The sequence below is a fragment of the Sceloporus occidentalis genome, unplaced genomic scaffold (genome assembly GCF_023333645.1).
Source record: "Sceloporus occidentalis isolate IW3139 unplaced genomic scaffold, rSceOcc1.0.p SCAF_1, whole genome shotgun sequence".
Lineage (NCBI taxonomy): Eukaryota > Metazoa > Chordata > Lepidosauria > Squamata > Phrynosomatidae > Sceloporus > Sceloporus occidentalis.
In genome coordinates this window covers 164,266,826-164,286,715 of record NW_028316981.1, presented here as the reverse complement: position 1 = coordinate 164,286,715, position 19,890 = coordinate 164,266,826, and the positions used below count along the sequence as shown (strand labels likewise).

General features: G+C 42.2%; 1 protein-coding gene across 2 annotated transcripts in view; it reads right to left on the bottom strand.

Moving 5' to 3' along the window:
- Positions 1-19,890, bottom strand: part of GALNT6 (polypeptide N-acetylgalactosaminyltransferase 6) — an 82,096-nt gene that overhangs the window by 15,729 nt on the left and 46,477 nt on the right. For both annotated transcript variants that reach the window (XM_089480532.1, XM_089480542.1), the window contains 2 exons: positions 6,098-6,247; positions 3,778-4,012 (listed from right to left, as the gene is read on the bottom strand). In XM_089480532.1, the coding sequence (XP_089336658.1) occupies positions 3,778-4,012; positions 6,098-6,247 (385 nt within the window). The remainder of the gene's footprint in view (positions 1-3,777; positions 4,013-6,097; positions 6,248-19,890) is intronic.

Genomic DNA, 19,890 nt, shown 5'->3' with positions numbered 1-19,890 from the left:
AAATCAATCACATATGATATACGTATGTGTTAATAAAAATATTTTTTTTTAAAAAAGAACTGTCTGCCTTCAATTTTAAAATCAGGTCATAACTTGTCTTGAATTATGGTAGAGCCAAAATAAAAAGGTTGGTTTTTTAAAACTTTTTTTTTTAAACAACCCAAATTACAAATCACAACAACTAAGGTCTGAAAGTGTACATAACTGTCATCTCTGCCATTGTTTCCTTTGCCAGTGCTGCAGAGAGTGGGCAGGAATGGCAAACCACTTCTCTCGCCAAGAGGAGGTGCTCTAACCCTAAGAATGAACTTCGGGGTGAGCTATCTCCCCCATCCACCCATAAATTCTTTTACAGAACTTCTGAATAGCAGCAGCTGGAATAATAAAGAAGCCCTTTCAGTCCTTGTGGTCTTGTGTACATACGATTAAGTCAACTCTAACTTACGATGACTGTCTCCTAGGCGTTTCTTGGCAAGGTTTATTCAGAGGGGTTTTGCCCTTGCCTTCTTCTTAGGATGGAAGTGGGTGACCTGATCAAGCACACCCAATGGTTTCAGGGACTGAGCAAGGATTCAAAACTTAGGCCTGTTACAGACTGCCAAAATAAAGCTGCTTCGGGTCTCTTTGGAGGTATGCTGTTTAAATAATGCATGCGTCCTAAGAGTCCACACTCCATTCCTAAGTACTGGAGTGCAGCTTTGGGGCAGCTTCCGAATTCTTAGGATGCATGCATCATTTAAACAGCATACCTCCAAAGAGACCCGAAGCAGCTTTATTTTGGCAGTCTGTAACAGGCCTTAGTTTCCCAGAGTTCAGGTCCAAGACTCAAGTTGCATCTACACTGCAGAATTAATGCAGTTTGATACCGCTTTAACTTCCTTGGCTCAATGCGATGAAATTCCGGGATTTGTAGTTCTGTGAGAGATTGAGCCATCTCTGTCAGACAATGCTGGTGCCACAACAAACTACAAATCCCAGGATTCCATAGGATGGCATCATGGCAAGTAAAGCCGTGTCAAACTGCATTAATTCTGCAGTGTGGAAGCAGCCTTAAACAGCTATGCCACACTGGTTGGCTGCAGCCTTATATTATTACTGCTGCTCGGTAATTTTCCTTTCTTGTATGCCATCTTGGAAGGCATGTTGTTAAACTGAGAGATGGGATATAAATACATTAAGTAAACAGGAGAAGGCAAAACAGGTGTGCACATGTGCAGGTACACATACAAATCCTTAAGGGTTGAAGCTAACACTCCAAACATATGCATACATTTAGTGGGGAGAGGCTGAGACTTAGGAAATTGCAGGTTGTCACTAGGGGGTGACAACACTGTTCCCGAAGTTGGCAGAAATGGACAGTGGCATCCCTTTGAAACACTGGAGCTCAGTGGAAGAGATGGTGTGAGTGGGGTGAGAGTCAGTGGGAATTTAAATTTGAAAATAAATTATTAAATTAAATTTTTAAATTTTAAAAATTATTTAATTGTTATTTTAACCATATGACACCATGTACATGTAAATACTCTTAGGCTGTGCATATGATATTGTAATTTAGATGTATAATTTTAATTTTGGTAGTTGTTTTATGCCACAACTATGACCATTACATTTGACGATACACAGGAATTACAATTTATGAGTAACATTAGTACAAATAAAAATAACTATGGATTGTGTATGGTGTGACATGGGAGGAAGTCCACAGTATATGTATGACACTATGGATTGCCACACCGGGTTAATGTCAACCCCAGTGACACCACTGAGAAATTGTTCAGCAATTTCATCTACTCTCTTGCCACTCTGGCTCTCCCCACCCCAGTTCTTAAGTCCTAAATGACTATGGCTGACAGGTTAGCTGGGATGTTTACAACAACAACAACAAATAGTCAATGGGCCCAAGAACTATGAGAGACTATAGAGATGTGGGGCAGAGATAATCGGAGGCAAATGCTGGCTGATCACACCACCCACACTCAGCCAAAACACAAAGGAGGATGGAGTCCATTTGGTTTAAGGAGAGCAGTTTTACAAGAAGACAGGGCATTTGGTCAGTCCTGGGTATCATTATTGTAAATGCATATTGCTAAGCCAGGTATGAGAGTGCTTGGGGACCAAGCTTTTCCACCTGCATCTGCTTTTATAAATGCTTGCCTCAGAGCTTTCTGTTATTGTCTTCGGCATGGAAAGAAGTGAAAATCAGAGCCAAAAAGATATTCAGATGAGGCTTTCTCTGGAAAAGTGCTTTGTTCTTCCCCAGAGTAAGTGGGGGCAATAAAAAACCTGATGACAAACCAAGTGGCCAGTCTTTCTCTCTCCCTCCTTTCCCCCAAAATAACTAGCAGCAGCAGCAGCAACAACAACAAAAAAAGAAGGAATCCCTGAGCGCCTTTCATTGGGGCAGAACAGACTCCCATCTGACCTTAGCACAAAGAAGAACTGTACTTGAGGCCAGAGAAACAGGATTTTGTCTCACTATCGCAATGACAAGGGCCAAAGGGGCCAGTATTAAATGTCTTCCACTTTCTGAATACAAGGTCATTTCAAGCTTAAAGAGGCTGGGATACTGGTTACTTTAATGACTCGGCAATTGCCCACTGCCAAAACAGACAAGAGGCTGGCAGCAATTGAAAGAAGAATGAACAAACCCTGATTCTTTCATGTCATTCCTCTCATTATCCTGCCTTTGTACAGAAAAGGGGAGCAATAAGGAGGGAAAAAAGAAAATCCTACCATTGTGTCTCAAAAAACTTTGGGTATACTTAGGGTTTACAAATTCTTATGTTATAGAAGCCTTTCTTCTTTCCACTTAAAGATGAGGGAATGCTTCTTCTGAGATGGCATCTCCCACCTGGAATTTTTGTAATTACTTATATTTAAAAATAAACGTTGCCACCCTGACTTACTAGGAAACTTTGATCAACTACCTTTAATAGTAATCTCACTACACACCTTTGCATATATGCTTCCTGTATCATCTTTCCTATGTCATTTATTTTTACTATTTTGTGTGGAGTCACCTTTCCCTCCAGTTTTGCACTCAGGATTCGAAAATCCACGTGCCTCAGACTCCCAGTTTCTGTATTTCTTATTTAAGAAAACCCTAAGACATTCATGGGGTCACTATAAGTTGATAAGCGACTTGAAGGCAGGCAGGTGCATGTGTGTAAAAACACAGATTCAAGAAAAAGCTCTACTTCTGGTGACTACAACTTCTGACTCCATCAGCCTTAATGTATATCAAATGGCATTGGGTATCAGCTGGCAATGTGCATCAGAATTATTCAGCATACTGTGTCTTAATAGAACACAATGCATCTGAGGAAGTAGACTGAAGTCTACAAAAGCTCATGCTGCCAATTTCTTTCTTTCAATTAGTCTCAAAGGTGCTACAAGATTTCTCTACGTACAATTTCATATAAAATAATCAGTTACATTATTTTATATTATATAAGAGGCAATTTTAATGGAAAAAAACCTTGTCTAGTCTTGAGTATTAAACACGAGGTGAGACATTCCTTGATACACATGTACGGTAGTTGAAATCATAGATAGAAGACTTCTTATCATTTATCATTACTGTGTACATGATAGGTTAGTAATCACACCACACACTCTCACATTCCCCATCCCTGCACTAGATATTTTGGACCTAACTTCATCAATCCCAGATAACCCAGACAGAGGTGAGGGATCATGGGGCTGAAGTCCAAAACATCTGGAGGGCATTAGGTTCCCCAAACTGATGTCCCAAAAGATGTTTTTTCATGGACTTACTTGATAGGGTAAGTCTCATCTTTCCTTCTCTGCTTCTCATGTTGGGGGATGGCCTCCCATCCAAAAGTCAGACTCCAGTCAAAATTACCCCGACTGTGTTGCTTCCCATATTGAATGGGTTTGGAAAACTCAAAGGTGTTGAGGTCGATGGTGGTGATATCTGGGCTGACCACTGCTGTGGGCTCCTCTGCTATACGTGATAAGAGAGGCTCCAACCAGCCATGGAAGCATTCACCTGAGAGAGAGAAAAGGGAGAACAACTGTGTCATCTGATGATAACTCCACATATAAGATTCCCAAATGCAAAATGCCGTTGTTTGGAAGCTTCTCCTAAGCCATTCCCATCCCACATGACATCAAGCATACAGTAGGATGATAGCAGGGCAAATAAAAATGGAACTTTATTGGGGAGTTCTTGCATAGGACATTGTGGCAGAATGGAGAGCTGGACAAACACACTGCAGCATAATGAAGCTGTATGCTGAAAGTTTTTGGGAAATTAATGATAGACTCACCAGCAGTTAAGACCTTTTTATTTAGGGAGGCATTTGGTTTTGTTGTGGAGCTTTTAATGGAAAATGTGTTTCTATTTTATTGTGTTTTAAACATCTTCTAACTTGTGTTTTTAAAACAGAAGCTCGGTCTAATTGTATTCTAACCTTTGTCTTAATATGGTTTGTTGTTGTTGTTGTTGTTGTTGTACTGTATTTTTGAATGGCTGTAACCCACCTTGACTCTTCTGCTGGGGGAAAGGTAGGATATAAATTAAGTAAATGAAATGAAATGAATGAAATCTATTAAAATACAATAAAAATGAATCTGACTTGGTTTACTTGCTTATTACAGATGAGTGAAGAATCAGGCATGCTCCTATAAAGAGTATTTATTTTTACACAGGTCTGTGTTTCTATGGGCTTTTTTTAAACATGATGAAATTATGAACATGCATATGTGAATGAGCTATTTTAGAAACAAGTCTATTGTTTCTCACATCAAAAGACATGCAATGGGCCCAAGGTATCTGCTGGAGTTTGGTTCCACGACCAAACCTTGGTCGTGGATACGAACATCTGTGGATGCTCAAGTCCCATTAAATATAATGGCATAGTAAAATGGTGTCCCTTATATAAAATGGCAAAATCAAGATTAGCTTTTTGGAATTTATATATTTCTTATAAATATTTTCAAGCCATGGATGGTTGACTCCGTGGATAAAGAATCTGTGGATATAGAGGGCTGATTGTACTGGTCAACACTACAGACCCCCATTCACAAACGCTGTGCCAGCTATTAAGAGTTGGTTCCAATGTGCTCACTGATCACAGAAAGTGAATTTGTTTGTTAGATTTTCATCTGAGTCAACTGCAATCTTGCAAGTTAACAAAAGGAAGGCATACTCTAATTATATTTTACCAAACAAACTGATCCACATCCTTCCCTGTTTGTGCTGTACTTCACTGAATGTGTGAACTGATTTTACTCCCTGAGATGTACTGCCTCTGGTGCAGGGTGATCAGACATCCTCCTTTTCCAGGATACATACCACATTTCAACCTTCTGTCCAGAAGGAATTTCAAAATGCCCTCCATTTTGAGCATGACTAAGAACCAAGAATTTACATTTATAGGAGTGCTTTTAGCTTTTATTTGGTCAGGTCCTACATTTTTTCTTGAATGCCTTACACTTTGTGGTACCTTGTCCTCCTTTGTGATTAGGACATCTGGTCACCCTGCTCTGGTGCCATAACCAGCATTTACCAGTTGTGTGTTATAGATGTGACACAATGATGTTTATCACACTATACTCTTAAAGTGCTACTATTCCACTTTGACTCCTCTAGCTGCCTCCTGTTGCATTCTGGGATTGGCAGTTTTAAGGAGGGGTATTTAGAATTCTCAGGCAGAGAAGTTCTTTGCCTGAGAATTCTAAATACTCCTCCTTAAAACTGCCAATACCAGAATGCAACAGGAGGCAGCTAGAGGAGTCAAAGTGGAATAGTAGCACTTTAAGAGTATAGTGTGATAAACATCAATGTATAAGCAGTAGTAGAAGTAGTTTGCTGTTGGGAACTGATCGGATGGGGAGAAATTTGTGGGAATGCGCTCCAGGAATCCTGGAAAAGGAGGATGTCTGGTCACCCTGCACCAGAGGCAGTACATCTCAGGGAGTAAAATTAGTTCACACATCCAGTAATACATTAAATCAACTGATCTGTGAGGACATGTGAACTGGTCCTGTGTGTAAAGGGGAAAAATGGTACAGTAGTCAAAAAGCCCATCATCAAAGAGAGGACTCATCAGTAGAGGGAGTTATTACTTACAGTGAGCATCAAGGAAAGTGAGTACATCTCCTGTAGCAACGCTGGCACCAAGCAACCGGGCAGTTATTAAGCCCTTCCTCTCCATTTGTCGGATGACCTGCACTATCTGCAATTGCTTCACATAGTTGTCCAACTCGTCTTTCAAGTATTCTGCAACATAATATATTGAGTTAGAGGGGTGTAGTGCTCAGCCAGAGCCCAGCAATTGTGTAGACTTCAATGATATGAACACACAAGATATCAAAACAGTTTCTGGGCACAGTAGGGGCCATATTTTTTTGAACTTGAAAATGTAACATTATAATTTAATAGTATCCCAATACTCAGAAATGTATTTAATTTAAAATGTATAATAATTTAATTGTATGCCAACACTCAGCAAAAACATTGGTCGTTGTTGGGAAGGGGAAAGGATGATTGAGACATAAAAGGGGGGGAAAGGAGCAAGGTCTTAAAGTTAGAGAAGGTCAGTGAATGCAGCCCCACAGGGCTTCTCAGAGTGGGCTTCTCTGGGTGCATCTATACTGTCAAAATAATGCAGTCTAATTCCACTTTAACTGTCATGGCACCATCCTACAGAATCTATAAGATGGCACAGTAGTTTGAGTGTTGGACTACAACTCTGGAGATCAGGGTTCGATTTCCACCTTGACCTTGAAACCTACTGGGTGACCTTGAGTAAGTCACATACTCTCAGCCTCAGGGGAAGGCAATGACAAACCTCCTCTCAACAAATTTTGCCAAGAAAACCCCATGGTAGCAGCCTCAGGGTCGCCATGTTGGAAAGAACCTGAAGACACACAACGAAAATAGAGGCACTAGTACTCTTTGGCAGAGAAGGCTAAAGACCTTTTAAAACTACAAATCCCCAAATTCCATAGGATAGAGCTACAGCACTTAAAGTGGTGTCAAACTGCATTATTTCTACAATGTAGCCGCATCCTCTGAAGGCAGATACTTGCCAATGCCCAAAAGGAAAACCAGTGGATGGGCAAAAGGCTTTTTAAGTGCCACACTTGCCACATGGAATCTATCCTAAAACAGAGCTGGTGCTTTTAAAATGTAATTCCCACATAATTCTACACTTATATTGGCTGTTACTTGGAAAAGTTAATTTCTTTGGACTACAGTTCCCAGAATCTCCCAGCCATACTTATGGCCTGGCATCAAGTTGGTTGGGGAGGCCCTCTGGAAGTTGTAATCCAAAAGATTGTACATTTCCAAGTTCCACTTGGAAGGCAGTCTCACTAATTTTAAACCAATTGTAATATACATTTCTATGTAAACATGCTAAAAGACAGAGGTTTATCAAAGTTTTCCCATCCCACAATCACTATCACTGCTCTCATCTTGCAGATGTTGCGCTGGGGTTTCCTCAAAGCCATCCATGTATAGGTGATGGGACACCCTCCTTTTCCTGGACAAGTCCTACATTTCAAACTTCTGTTCATGAGGAATTCCAAAATGTCCTCCATTTTGAGCATAAGTAAGAAGCTCACTGAGTAACACCACATTTGCTGTTGCCCTTTGAAAAATGCATCTACTTATCAGTTTGTTGTTGTTGCAAGTAGGGGAATAGGATGGATCCTGCTAAATTTCTTTTTTCCTAGGAGGAGCAGCAACAGACAAGTTTTGGTCCCTGAGCTCTGAGTGCTTCTGTTTCTCAGAGGGGATAAGGATGGATGGCAATGGGCTGCTTGAGGACACAATGCAGACGCTGAAAGGGTTTTTTCTTTAATTTCAGCATGATGGAGAAATAAAAGGAATAATTTAAATGTAGTTTCAGTCAAAGGTCTGTTGCTTGTAAAGTACAATTTAAAGCCTTTGTCCTGCTTAGGGTTCTACCAGTATATTGCAAGCCAACAAGGCATTTTAATAAAGATAAATTTATTTAAAAAGTAAAGTTTAGTACCTAATAAAATACAACATATGTACTATACCTACAAATAAACCATATGAAATGGATTTATATTTATATTAGTGTTGTTAGCTTTTATTTTGTAACGTCCTACATTTTGAGGTGCCTTGTCCGCCTTTGCAGTGATGACACCTGGTCACCTGCATTGGAAACAGCTATACTCTTGTTCTCAGTGATTTATTTGTAGAAGAGCGTTCCATATTTCAAGCTTTTTTCAAGCTGAGTGCAGACAAAGACACACCAGAACCACCATCCCATTTCAGGCAGCTGATCCAAAGGAATCAACCTTTCATTTAATAGTTTTCCTTCCCCTCACTCAAGTCTCTCAAAATCTTTCTACTCATCCCCTGCCATTTCTTCTCCCTGTTTCCTTTCACACTTAACTTGTACTTTGTCCTCCACAACTGCCAGTTCCTTTCATCCTTCCCTCCTGCTGCTCTTACATTCACTTCCTCCTATAAAACCTTCTCTTAAGAGCCTTTCCTCTCTACTTGGTGGTTGTTTTAAGAAATAATCCTCCACCTTCTCTTCCTCCTTTCCCCTCCCTGTAATTTCCTTCAAAGCTCCCTCCTTTCCTTTCTCTTCTCTGCCGGGACTCTAAACTATAGTTGGGCCTCCATATCCACAGATTTTTTTTTAATCCACAGATCCAAGCTTTCACAGATTGAAAATATTCCAGAAAATATAAATTCCCACAATCTTGATTTTGCCATTTTGTATGAGGGGCATCATTTTGCTCTGTTGTTGTTTTAATGGAGCTTGAGCATCCACAGAGTTTGGTATTGGGGGCAGGAAGATCCTGGAACCAAACCCCAGCAGATAGCAAGGGCCCACTGTACTTGCAGCCACTGTGTCTCCTCTCCCTACCCCAGTGAGAAAACTTAGGTAAGCTCTCCTGATCCACTGGTGTTTCTTTTCCCCCTCCTCTCCCACTGTCCATCTGTTTTATGATTTCATTTCTTTACATTATCTTTATACAGGCATACTGAAAGCTGCTGCCACACTGCAGAATTAATGCAGGTTGACACTGCTTTAACTGCCATGGCTACGTTCTGTGGTATCCTGGGATCTGTAATTTGTTGTGGCTCCAGAGCTCTCTAACAGAAGGCTAAATTGCTCACAAAACTACAAATCCCTTAATTCCATAGCTTTGAGCTATAGCATTCAAACTGGTGCCAAACTGTATTAATTCTACAGTGCAGATGTAGCTTCAGTTAGCATAGCCTATGGCAATGAATCTCCTTTTTACAAAGCTTGTTCATGTCCCCATGAATGAACTTGGAAGATGCAACCAGATATTGTTAAAGAATCTATTATTGTCTTTATTATGTAATATGATTTATTTTAATAAAAATAACATAAAAAACAAAGTCTATTCATGTCCTACTCTCCAAAAAAAACACAAAGTCTATTCATATCCCCACCATTTTTCTTCTTGTCCTCTGTCTAAGTAGACATATTTAGCAGCATTAGCATTGGGAGGATGGTGAAGAGGGGCTGGAGAAACACAGTATTTTGGTAATGTACTGCAGCAGTGTGTCTGCAGTAAACAATGCAATAAAGCCTGAGCTAGAAAAGAACAGGGTTTTTCTCTAGACAGTCCTACTGTTGCTGTGTATGCCTGCCTGTAACAGGCAAAGTAAATAGCAGCTATTGCCACAATCTCTTACTGAGCATGCATGAACAGAAAAAAAAGAGAAAGAGGGAAACCGATAAGCCACACCCAGCTACACCCAGCATGTTAAACTACTGGATTAAAAAGATATTAAAAGGAAATGACAGAATCATAGAATCATAGAGTTGGAAGAAACCCCAAGGTTATCCAATCCAACCCACTCTGCCATGCAGGAACTCACAATCAAAGCGCCCCCAACAGATGGCCATCCAGCTTCTGTTTAAAGACCTCTAAGGAAGGAGACTCCACCACTCTCTGAGGGAGTATGTTCCACTGTCAAACAACCTTTACTGTCAGGCTGTTTCTACTAATGTTTAGGTGGAATTTCTTTTCATGTAGCTTGCATCCCTTGTTCCAAGTTCTATTCTCTGGAGTAGCAGAAAACAAGCTTGCTACATACTTAAACATGGCTATCATAACACCTCTAAATTTCTGTTCTCCAGGCTAAACATGCCCAGCTCCCTTAGATCTATGCAGTGGGTACATGCAACTGTCTACATGATCTCCAGCTAACAGCTGATGTAGCCCTCTGGGTTGAAAAATGTTATGTCTGCTAAGTGCTCAGCCTCCTACCTCCCCAAATCTGCTTCCTTGCTTTCCATTTGGAGAACAACCCTGCTGATTACTAGGGAGCAAAGTTGCAATAGTATTATTATCTTCACCCTCCTCTTATATTCCTAGCACCTATTTGCCTCTTGAGTGGTGTCCTTATTTATAACTTCTGGTGACCACAGAATTTGCTGTCCGACAAGAAGTGGTTCAGGTCTCTATGTGGAGAGTTTGGCGGCTTTCTACACTTGAGCAGCGCTGATCTTTTGCTGTGAACTGGATGGATGGTTATATCAAAGAGACCACTGTCAGGAAGTGACACTGTGTGCTAATGAGGAAATGAGAACTTTGAAAGGGAAACAACCTCCAAATAAGGTAGTTTTGTTAGCCCGTCACAGCAGCACACCTGAACCTATGAACAGCTTCTCAAACCACTTCACAAATCTGACAATGTGGGCGCAAACTCACAAAAGTTCACATGCCAGTGATTTTTTTTTCCAGCTCTAGAAAGATACCACGACTCTTGTTTTTATTGAAAATTGAGAGCCTGACTTTAGCTACCAAATATACTAGATTATAAGTCAACCTCATGTATAAATTGAGGGCAGGTTTTTGGGCCAAAATTACGGATTTTGATACGACCCATGGTTAAGTCAAGGGTAAAGCCTAGGGGCATGTAACAATGGATCCAAGGATGAAGCAAAGAAAAATAATGGCAAGGAACGTACAAAATTCCAGCAGGCATAACTGATTTTGACCACCCTAAGGGCTGGATGGATGAGCGGTTCAGTACTTCCTGGAAATATTACAGTTTTGCCTTTGACCAGGGGATGGTTTCTTTTTTAATGAGTTACCAAACAGTACTTACATCGACCCATGCATAAATCAACTCTGGCTTTTTGGGGACAATTACTTTACTAAAATTTCTAGACTTTTACACAAGTATATGCAGTACACTGGTGCCTCGGGATACGAAATGATCGGGTTACGAAATTTCCGGGATACGAAAAAGTTGGATTGGAAAAAACTGTTTCGGGTTACGAAATATTTTTCGGGTTACGAAATTCATTTCGGCGCGAAATTCAAATGCCGCAAAGTGCAGCGATAGGCTTTCCAGGGCTAACGGAAAGCTAAGGGGGCTGGGTTAGGGGTTAGCTTTGGCGCGAATTTTGAATTTCGTTAGCAGCAGTGATTGGCTTGAGAAATCAAGCTGATCATCTGGATTGGCTAACGAAATTGGGGGGGTGGCCTGGCTTGAGAAACAAAAGCCGGCTTCCATTGATCTGCCTTCTTTGTCTGGCCTTGTGGACTGGAGAGGAAGAGTTTCTTCTGAACTCTTTGTTCCAGTGGAGGTTTGGACTTTTTCTGGCTTTCTGCCTTTGGACTGTACAGTACTGTACACTTCGGATCAAGACCTGCCATCAGGAATTTCTCTACAGGTAGGTGGATGGATTTTTACCTTCTTCTTGTGGGGTGAGACAGTGTGACCATGCTTTTGCTGTGGGGTGGTGGGGTGCTTTGCTCATGTTTTCAAAGTGTGGGGTGTGAGTTTTAAAAGTTTGGCCTTGGTCTCATGTGGGCCTCAGAGTGTCACCATAGGGTGGCATTTTCAGATTTTGGGTTTCTGGCCTTTGGGTTAGTGTTCTTGGGTGCTTTGGCCTTGGCTGTGATGTTTTCAAAGTGTGCGGTGTGAGTTTTAAAAGTTTGGCCTTGGTCCCATGTGGGCCAGAGAGTGTCACCATAGGGTGGCATTTTCAGATTTTGGGTTTCTGGCCTTTGGGTTAGTGTTCTTGGGTGCTTTGGCCTTGGCTGTGATGTTTTCAAAGTGTGTGGTGTGAGTTTTAAAAGTTTGGCCTTGGTCCCATGTGGGCCAGAGAGTGTCACCATAGGGTGGCATTTTCAGATTTTGGGGGTTTTGGCCTTTGGGTTAGTGTTCTTGGGTGCTTTGGCCTTGGCTGTGATGTTTTCAAAGTGTGGGGTGTGAGTTTTAAAAGTTTGGCCTTGGTCTCATGTGGGCCTCAGAGTGTCACCATAGGGTGGCATTTTCAGATTTTGGGTTTCTGGCCTTTGGGTTAGTGTTCTTGGGTGCTTTGGCCTTGGCTGTGATGTTTTCAAAGTGTGGGGTGTGAGTTTTAAAAGTCTGGCCTTGGTCCCATGTGGGCCAGAGAGTGTCACCATAGGGTGGCATTTTCAGATTTTGGGTTTCTGGCCTTTGGGTTAGTGTTCTTGGGTGCTTTGGCCTTGGCTGTGATGTTTTCAAAGTGTGGGGTGTGAGTTTTAAAAGTTTGGCCTTGGTCCCATGTGGGCCAGAGAGTGTCACCATAGGGTGGCATTTTCAGATTTTGGGTTTCTGGCCTTTGGGTTAGTGTTCTTGGGTGCTTTGGCCTTGGCTGTGATGTTTTCAAAGTGTGGGGTGTGAGTTTTAAAAGTTTGGCCTTGGTCCCATGTGGGCCAGAGAGTGTCACCATAGGGTGGCATTTTCAGATTTTGGGTTTCTGGCCTTTGGGTTAGTGTTCTTGGGTGCTTTGGCCTTGGCTGTGATGATTTGAAAGTGTGGGCATCGATTTTTGCAAGTTTGGCCTTGATTTGATGTGGGCCAGACAGTGTGACCTTGGGGTTGCATTTTCAGATTTTGGGTTTCTGGCCTTTGGGTTTGTGTTCTTGGGTGCTTTGGTCATGGCTGTGGTGATTTGAAAGTGTGGGCATCGATTTTTGCAAGTTTGGCCTTGATTTGATGTGGGCCAGACAGTGTGACCTTGGGGTTGCATTTTCAGATTTTGGGTTTCTGGCCTTTGGGTTTGTGTTCTTGGGTGCTTTGGCGTTGGCTGTGATGATTTGAAAGTGTGGGCATCGATTTTTGCAAGTTTGGCCTTGATTTGATGTGGGCCAGACAGTGTGACCTTGGGGTTGCATTTTCAGATTTTGGGTTTCTGGCCTTTGGGTTTGTGTTCTTGGGTGCTTTGGTCATGGCTGTGATGATTTGAAAGTGTGGGCATCGATTTTTGCAAGTTTGGCCTTGATTTGATGTGGGCCAGACAGTGTGACCTTGGGGTTGCATTTTCAGATTTTGGGTTTCTGGCCTTTGGGTTTGTGTTCTTGGGTGCTTTGGCCTTGGCTGTGATGATTTGAAAGTGTGGGCATCGATTTTTGCAAGTTTGGCCTTGATTTGATGTGGGCCAGACAGTGTGACCTTGGGGTTGCATTTTCAGATTTTGGGTTTCTGGCCTTTGGGTTTGTGTTCTTGGGTGCTTTGGTCATGGCTGTGATGATTTGAGAGTGTGGGGTGTGAGTTTTGCAAGTTTGGGCCAGAGAGTGTGACCATGGGGGTGGGGGTGGTTTCCAATTGTGGCTTTTGCTCAGTGCCTGTGCCTTTTGTCCTTTTTAGGCTTGAGCTATGGCTCCCAAGAAAGCCACAGATAAAAGCGGCGGTGACAAAAAGAAGAGGGCTCCCTTGTCCTTGGAGGACAAGAAGGAAATCATCGCCAAGCATGAGAGGGGCGTGCGCTTGGTGGACATTGCCAAGGAGTATGGAAGAAACCCTTCGACAATTGGCACTGTCCTCAAGCAGAAGGAGGCCATCAGAGCCGTTGTGGCTCCTGCGAAAGGCGTGACTACGATTGCCAAGCAGAGGACACCAAAGCACGAGGAGATGGAGCGCCTGCTGCTCCTCTGGATTAAAGAAAAGGAGCGAGCCGGGGACACTGTGACCACCTCGGTCATCTGTGAGAAGGCCACCACCATTTTTGAAGACCTGGCCAGCAAGGAGGCAGGCGAAGGAACTTCTTCCCAGGAGGAGCCAGCCAGCCCGGAATTCAAAGCCTCACGTGGCTGGTTTGAAAGGTTCAAAAGGAGGACCGGGATCCACTCTGTCGTCCGTCACGGCGAGGCGTCCAGCGCAGACCACCAGGCCGCCGAAGCATTTGTCATTGAGTTCAAGGCCATGGTGGAGGAGGAAGGCTACGTCCCGCAGCAAGTGTTCAATTGCGACGAGACGGGCCTCTTCTGGAAGAAGATGCCTCGCCGCACCTACATCACCCAGGAGGAGAGGAGATTGCCAGGCCACAAGCCTATGAAGGACCGCTTCACACTTGCGTTGTGTGCGAATGCCAGCGGGGACTGTAAGATCAAGCCCCTGTTGGTGTACCACTCGGAAAATCCAAGGGCCTTCAAGACACACAACATTCAAAAGGACAGGTTGCCAGTGATGTGGCGTTCCAATGGCCGCGCATGGGTCACACGCCTCCTTTTCGTGGAGTGGATCAACAGGGTCTTCGCCCCGACTGTGAAGCGGTACCTGGAGGAAGAGGATTTGCCCTTGAAGTGCCTCCTCCTCTTGGACAATGCTCCTGCGCACCCGCATGGCCTGGAAAAGGACATCCTTGCTGAGTTCTCCTTCATCAAGGTCCAGTTTCTGCCGCCCAACACGACCTCCCTCTTGCAACCCATGGACCAGCAGGTCATTGCCAACTTCAAGAAGATCTACACCAAGCACCTGTTCAAGCGGTGTTTTGATGTAACGGAGAGCACACAGCTGACCTGCGAGAGTTCTGGAAGCAGCATTTTGATATCGTCGTGTGCTTGAAGATGGTGGACTTGGCCTGGCAGGAGATCACCAGGCGCAACCTGATTGCTGCGTGGAGGAAGCTGTGGCCTGATGCTTCTTCCTTGGAAGGGTCACAGACCGAGGGTGCTGAGCCAGGTGAAGAAGAAGAGGTGACTGAGATTGTCTCCATCGCAAGGTCCCTGGGACTTGATGTGGACAACGAGGACGTGGAGGAACTCATCGAGGAGCACAGCGAGGACCTGACAACAGAGGACCTGAAGGCCTTGGCGGCCATGCAACACTCGGCCGTGGATGAGGACGTGCTCCATTTTGACAGGGGCCAGGAGGAGGAGGCTGCGGGGGCATTTTTGCCAACGGCAGAAATTAAAGACATTTTGCGGCAATTCCACAATGTGTCTTCTTATGTTGAGAAGCATCACCCTGAGAAGGTGCTCACCAGCCATGCCATTGCCCATTTTGATAATGTCTGCCTTAGCCATTTTAGGAACCTGCTTAAGGCCCGGCAAAAGCAGACATCCTTGGACCAGTTCTTCACAAAAGAGGGAGAACCGTCATCCAAGAAGGGCAAAGGTGCTCAGGACCCTTAAAAAACACACCAAATTAAAAAAAAAAATGTTGTTAAAATGGTTAACTTTGTTAAAATGGTTAACTTTGTTAAATTGGTTGAATTGGGTAAATTGGTTGAATTGGTTGAATTGGTTGAATTGGTTAAATTGGTTAAATTGGTTGAATTGGTTAAATTGGTTTAAATTTGGTGTTTTGGCTGCCCCTCTCCTCCTCCTCCTCCTCCTGCCTCACTCTGAGATGCCAGGACCAGCAAAGATAAGTCAAAACCTTTTTTTCTTTATCCTTTAGAAACTTTAGAATGGACCTGCATGTCATTCTTAAGCTCTTTAGTGCCTCAGGCAACTTTGTATTACATTGTATTGTAGGGTACTTAGCTTAATAGGCCTCTATTGTACCTTTGTTTTCACTTGCAGGTTCAGTCTGAGGTCATAGAACGCATTAGTTATTTTCAATGGAAAATGTGTTTCGGGTTACGAAATTTTCGGGTTACGAAAGGAATAGCGGAACGAATTAATTTCGTAACCCGAGGTACCAGTGTACCTGCAACATCCAGCACATTCAGAAACAGGCCATCAGAAAAGCTGAAAACTGGTCACTTATATAATATGCTCACATTATGATCTGTAAGGTATTGATCCCAGAACTGTATGGTTATGATACAGACAAACTTTACAAACCCACAAAAGATGCAAGAATATTGTAGAGATATGAAACTAAAAGCAAGGAGAACAAGGAAACAAAAGATGTAACTGAGGAGAAAAGCAGAAGTCATTTGAAGTGTGCTCCCAATGGCAAGAAAAGTATGTGGCCAGAAAATCACAGTAAAAAACTGTGGTTTTCTTGCCACATAGATTATTGCAACAGACAATTCAAAGATGTATTTGACTGAGAGTCATGAAAGGGCTAGAAAACAGTTACTTTTATTTATTTGTTTGTTTGTTTGTTGTACTTTATTTACTGTACAATTTATTTATTTACAGTAAAATATTTAATTGCATGTAAAATAAACTGTTAAATTATTTGCAATCAGCCCTCCATATCAATGGATTCTTTATTCACAGATTCAACTATCCACAGCTTGAAAATATTCCAAAAATTGATAAATTCCAAAAAGTATTGGGACAGTATTGGTTATTCTAGCTCAGGCAGCAACTCTTGTGTCAACCTAGCTCTGGGATACCAAACATTTTGTTCTCAAATCCATTTTGTTTATTTTCGTGATTTATAGCTGGACCTTCAATTAAATTCTAAGTCTAGCAGGGCGGCCTATTATGTTTTCCCTCTTCTTCTTGCAAACAGGTTTCTCATCCTTTTTGACAGCATAGAGTTAGGAGAAAACACTCAAGGTATCAGTATGATGCATTCTCATCATTGCATCACATGCAAGAATCTATTCAAAACCATTGAAGTTTAAACTACAGCAAAGCAGCTACAAACAGGGTTTGTCCCTTCCCAGGACAGGCCCTATATTTCAACTTTCTCTCCAGAACGAACTCCCAAATGTCCTCCATTTTGATCATGACTAAGAAGCACGAATTTATATTTATATCAGCAGTCACAGCTTATCACAGCTCTGCAGAAGAACAGACACTCTGCATGCCAAAGGCTTAGAGGTTTTTTAAACACACACAGAGAGATGCAAGAAAGCAAGAGGTAGCTATCAGGTGATGGGAAAACTAAGACCCCGGTGCCAACCAGAGGAGACAATACTTAACTAGATGAATAAATATGTGTCTGATGTGCCATGAGTTAGATTCTTATGGTCCTATATAATATCTTGGTGAATGCTAACTAAACATGCTTTTATAGTGCATGTATTTTTTTCTGGGATGGACACATCTTTATTACATCTAGACTTGCAGGAAAAAAAAGACTCATCCCTTCACAAAGGATATACTAAAAAAAGCATAATTGTTAGCATCCACTAAGATGATTCAACTACACTAAAAGTGGATCTCTCATTCAGCATCTACAGCAGGCAAGGAGGATGTTTTTGGTGAGCCTTTGCTCCCCAGATATTAAATGGACAGGACGGGGCATTTGACCTGTCAAGCACCTTCCAAGCATTTTTTCTAGAACAACAAGAAGAATTTGCTTTCATCAACAAGTCTGATATTTATGCCAGTTATAGAAACTAAATGAACTAAATGAACTGTGCAAGAATGATATTTTTTAAAAAAGGTAATGAGTTATCAAAAACAAAAACAAACAAACAAAAAACCCAAGCCCACTGATGTAGAAAGTGGCCTACTCTGGAGCAAGTTGCCTTAGATCTATCCTTGGGCAGGTGGAATGACAAGATGAAAAAGGGTAGTGTTTTAACCTTTCTGAAAGCAGAAACAGAAAGAAGGAAAGAAAGAAAGAAAGAAAGAAAGAAAGAAAGTTCAAAGAGTAAGGAAAGAGACTAGGATTAGTAAGAATAAAAGCGCTATTATTATTAACTTTATTTATATCCCACTCCTCCCCTCCCCGACTGTGATTCAAGATGGTTTACAAATTAGAATGAATACAATAAAGAAAAAAGAGAAAGAACTGATATTAAAATAGAGCTACACCATTAGTGACATTAAAAACAATTAAAAACATACAATTAAAATGATAAAACGCATTTTAAGAGCAATAGAATTGAAACAATGCACTACCCTCTTAAAATGTATTTATATTAAAATGGAACTACACCATTAATGACATTAAAAACAATTAAAAACATATAATTAAAAATGATAAAAAACATTTTAAGAGCAATAGAATTGAAACAATGCACTACCCTCTTAAAATTGCTTTGTGTTTTAAAACTATTACATAGTTGGGATTAACTAATCCCATAAATAGTTGGGATTCAATATGTAGGTGTACTCAGGGGAACTCAGGAAACTTTTCAGAAATAACTTAAAGAGTCTTTTGGGAAGGCTGAGGGGGAGCAGACACCGCCCCATCCCCTGGAAAGCCCTGACGCTAAACCATGTCATTATCCTAACTTTGGACACGATCGGTTTACTCTGCTAAATGACAGTTTGCAGTTTCTAAACTTGCCCAAGTGAGCAATTTATCACCAGAAGGCAGCTAAATATGGCTTGCTGCGTTTACAGATCATGGGAAAATCTGCCTCCATCATTGCCCTTGGGCAGGTATATTCATATACCGGGGGGGGGGGGGGGAGAGAGAAGGGGGGAGAAAAGGGGAGGGAGGGGGAGAGAACAAACAAACAACAACAATGGAGACAGCACAGCCAGCAATAAGATGAATCAAAATTGAGGAGGCACCCTAACAGCATACCTAGAGAGACAATCACATCTATATAGCTTAATATTATTAGCTTCCCAAGGAATCTAGAATACCCTCAACTTTACACCACAAAGTTTGCAAGTACAGGGCTTCCTGGACAGGCCTGTTTTCACAGAATACAGGTAAAGACATGCTGTGTGTTTTACCTTTGAAAGCTCCAAAGCAGGTGAAAGGGGATTAAAGGAGCTACAGAACCTGCAGGGTCAACCTCAGCTGGATGAATAATGGCTCAAGAAGCCCTTCTACACATTATTTAGACACATTACCATGACGGCACACTGCCACTTAACCAGAACATGCACAGACAGCAGGTTTATGACCCAAGGACCCCATAGTCTGAAGTCTGACAGCTACAAGTCCAAAGGGAAGGGAGAGGCAAATGATAACTAGTGATTAATGGGAGCAAATGGAATTAAATGCATTTAGATTTTGTGGCAGGTATTTATATGTCTTATTGAAAGACAAGTGTGAAGGAGCGGCACTGTCTGCGATATACAATACTGGCCTTATGAACATCATGTACATGATATAGTGAGCTACCTAGAACTGTGGCTGCTGAGACCTCAAGCGCTCTCCTGGGGCACAAGGAAGAATGGCAGCACGTACACTGGATGCTGAGACCAGCAGGCAGTACAGACATTATGGACTGACCAAACCTAGTGTAAGTATAAGGAAACTGGTCTTCTGCCCTTGCTTAGAAATATAGATCAGTACCTTGCTGCTCATCAGGCTTCCAATTAATAGCTTTGGTTTCTCTTAATTTACTGCAAGGATATGTGAAAAATCAAGATTCCTGCTGTAAGGATTCATACGACTCCCCCTCTGCCCCCAGCAAGAGTGAGTGTGGTGTAGTCATCTGAGTGTTTGACACTCGGAGACCAGGGTTCAAATCCCTGGCCAGCCATGGAAAGCCATTGGGTCTTAACCCCAGAGAAAGGCAAGGGCAACCACCCTCTGAACAAATTCTGCCAACAAAATCCTGTGACAGGTTCACCTTAGGGTTGCCCTATGTCAGAAATGGCTTGAAAGCATACAACAAAAGAAGCAACAACAAAAACACCCTCCAAAAACACCCCCCAAGGTAACACTATGTCACATACACTCTTCCCAAAAGGTGAGGCAAAAATGCTTTACCAAGACAGACACCAAAACGGGCCATCCTTCTGCATAAAACTTGCACCTGCCAACATAAGTCTAGGAGCAGATTTGGAAACTATTACCATAGTTTAAACAGA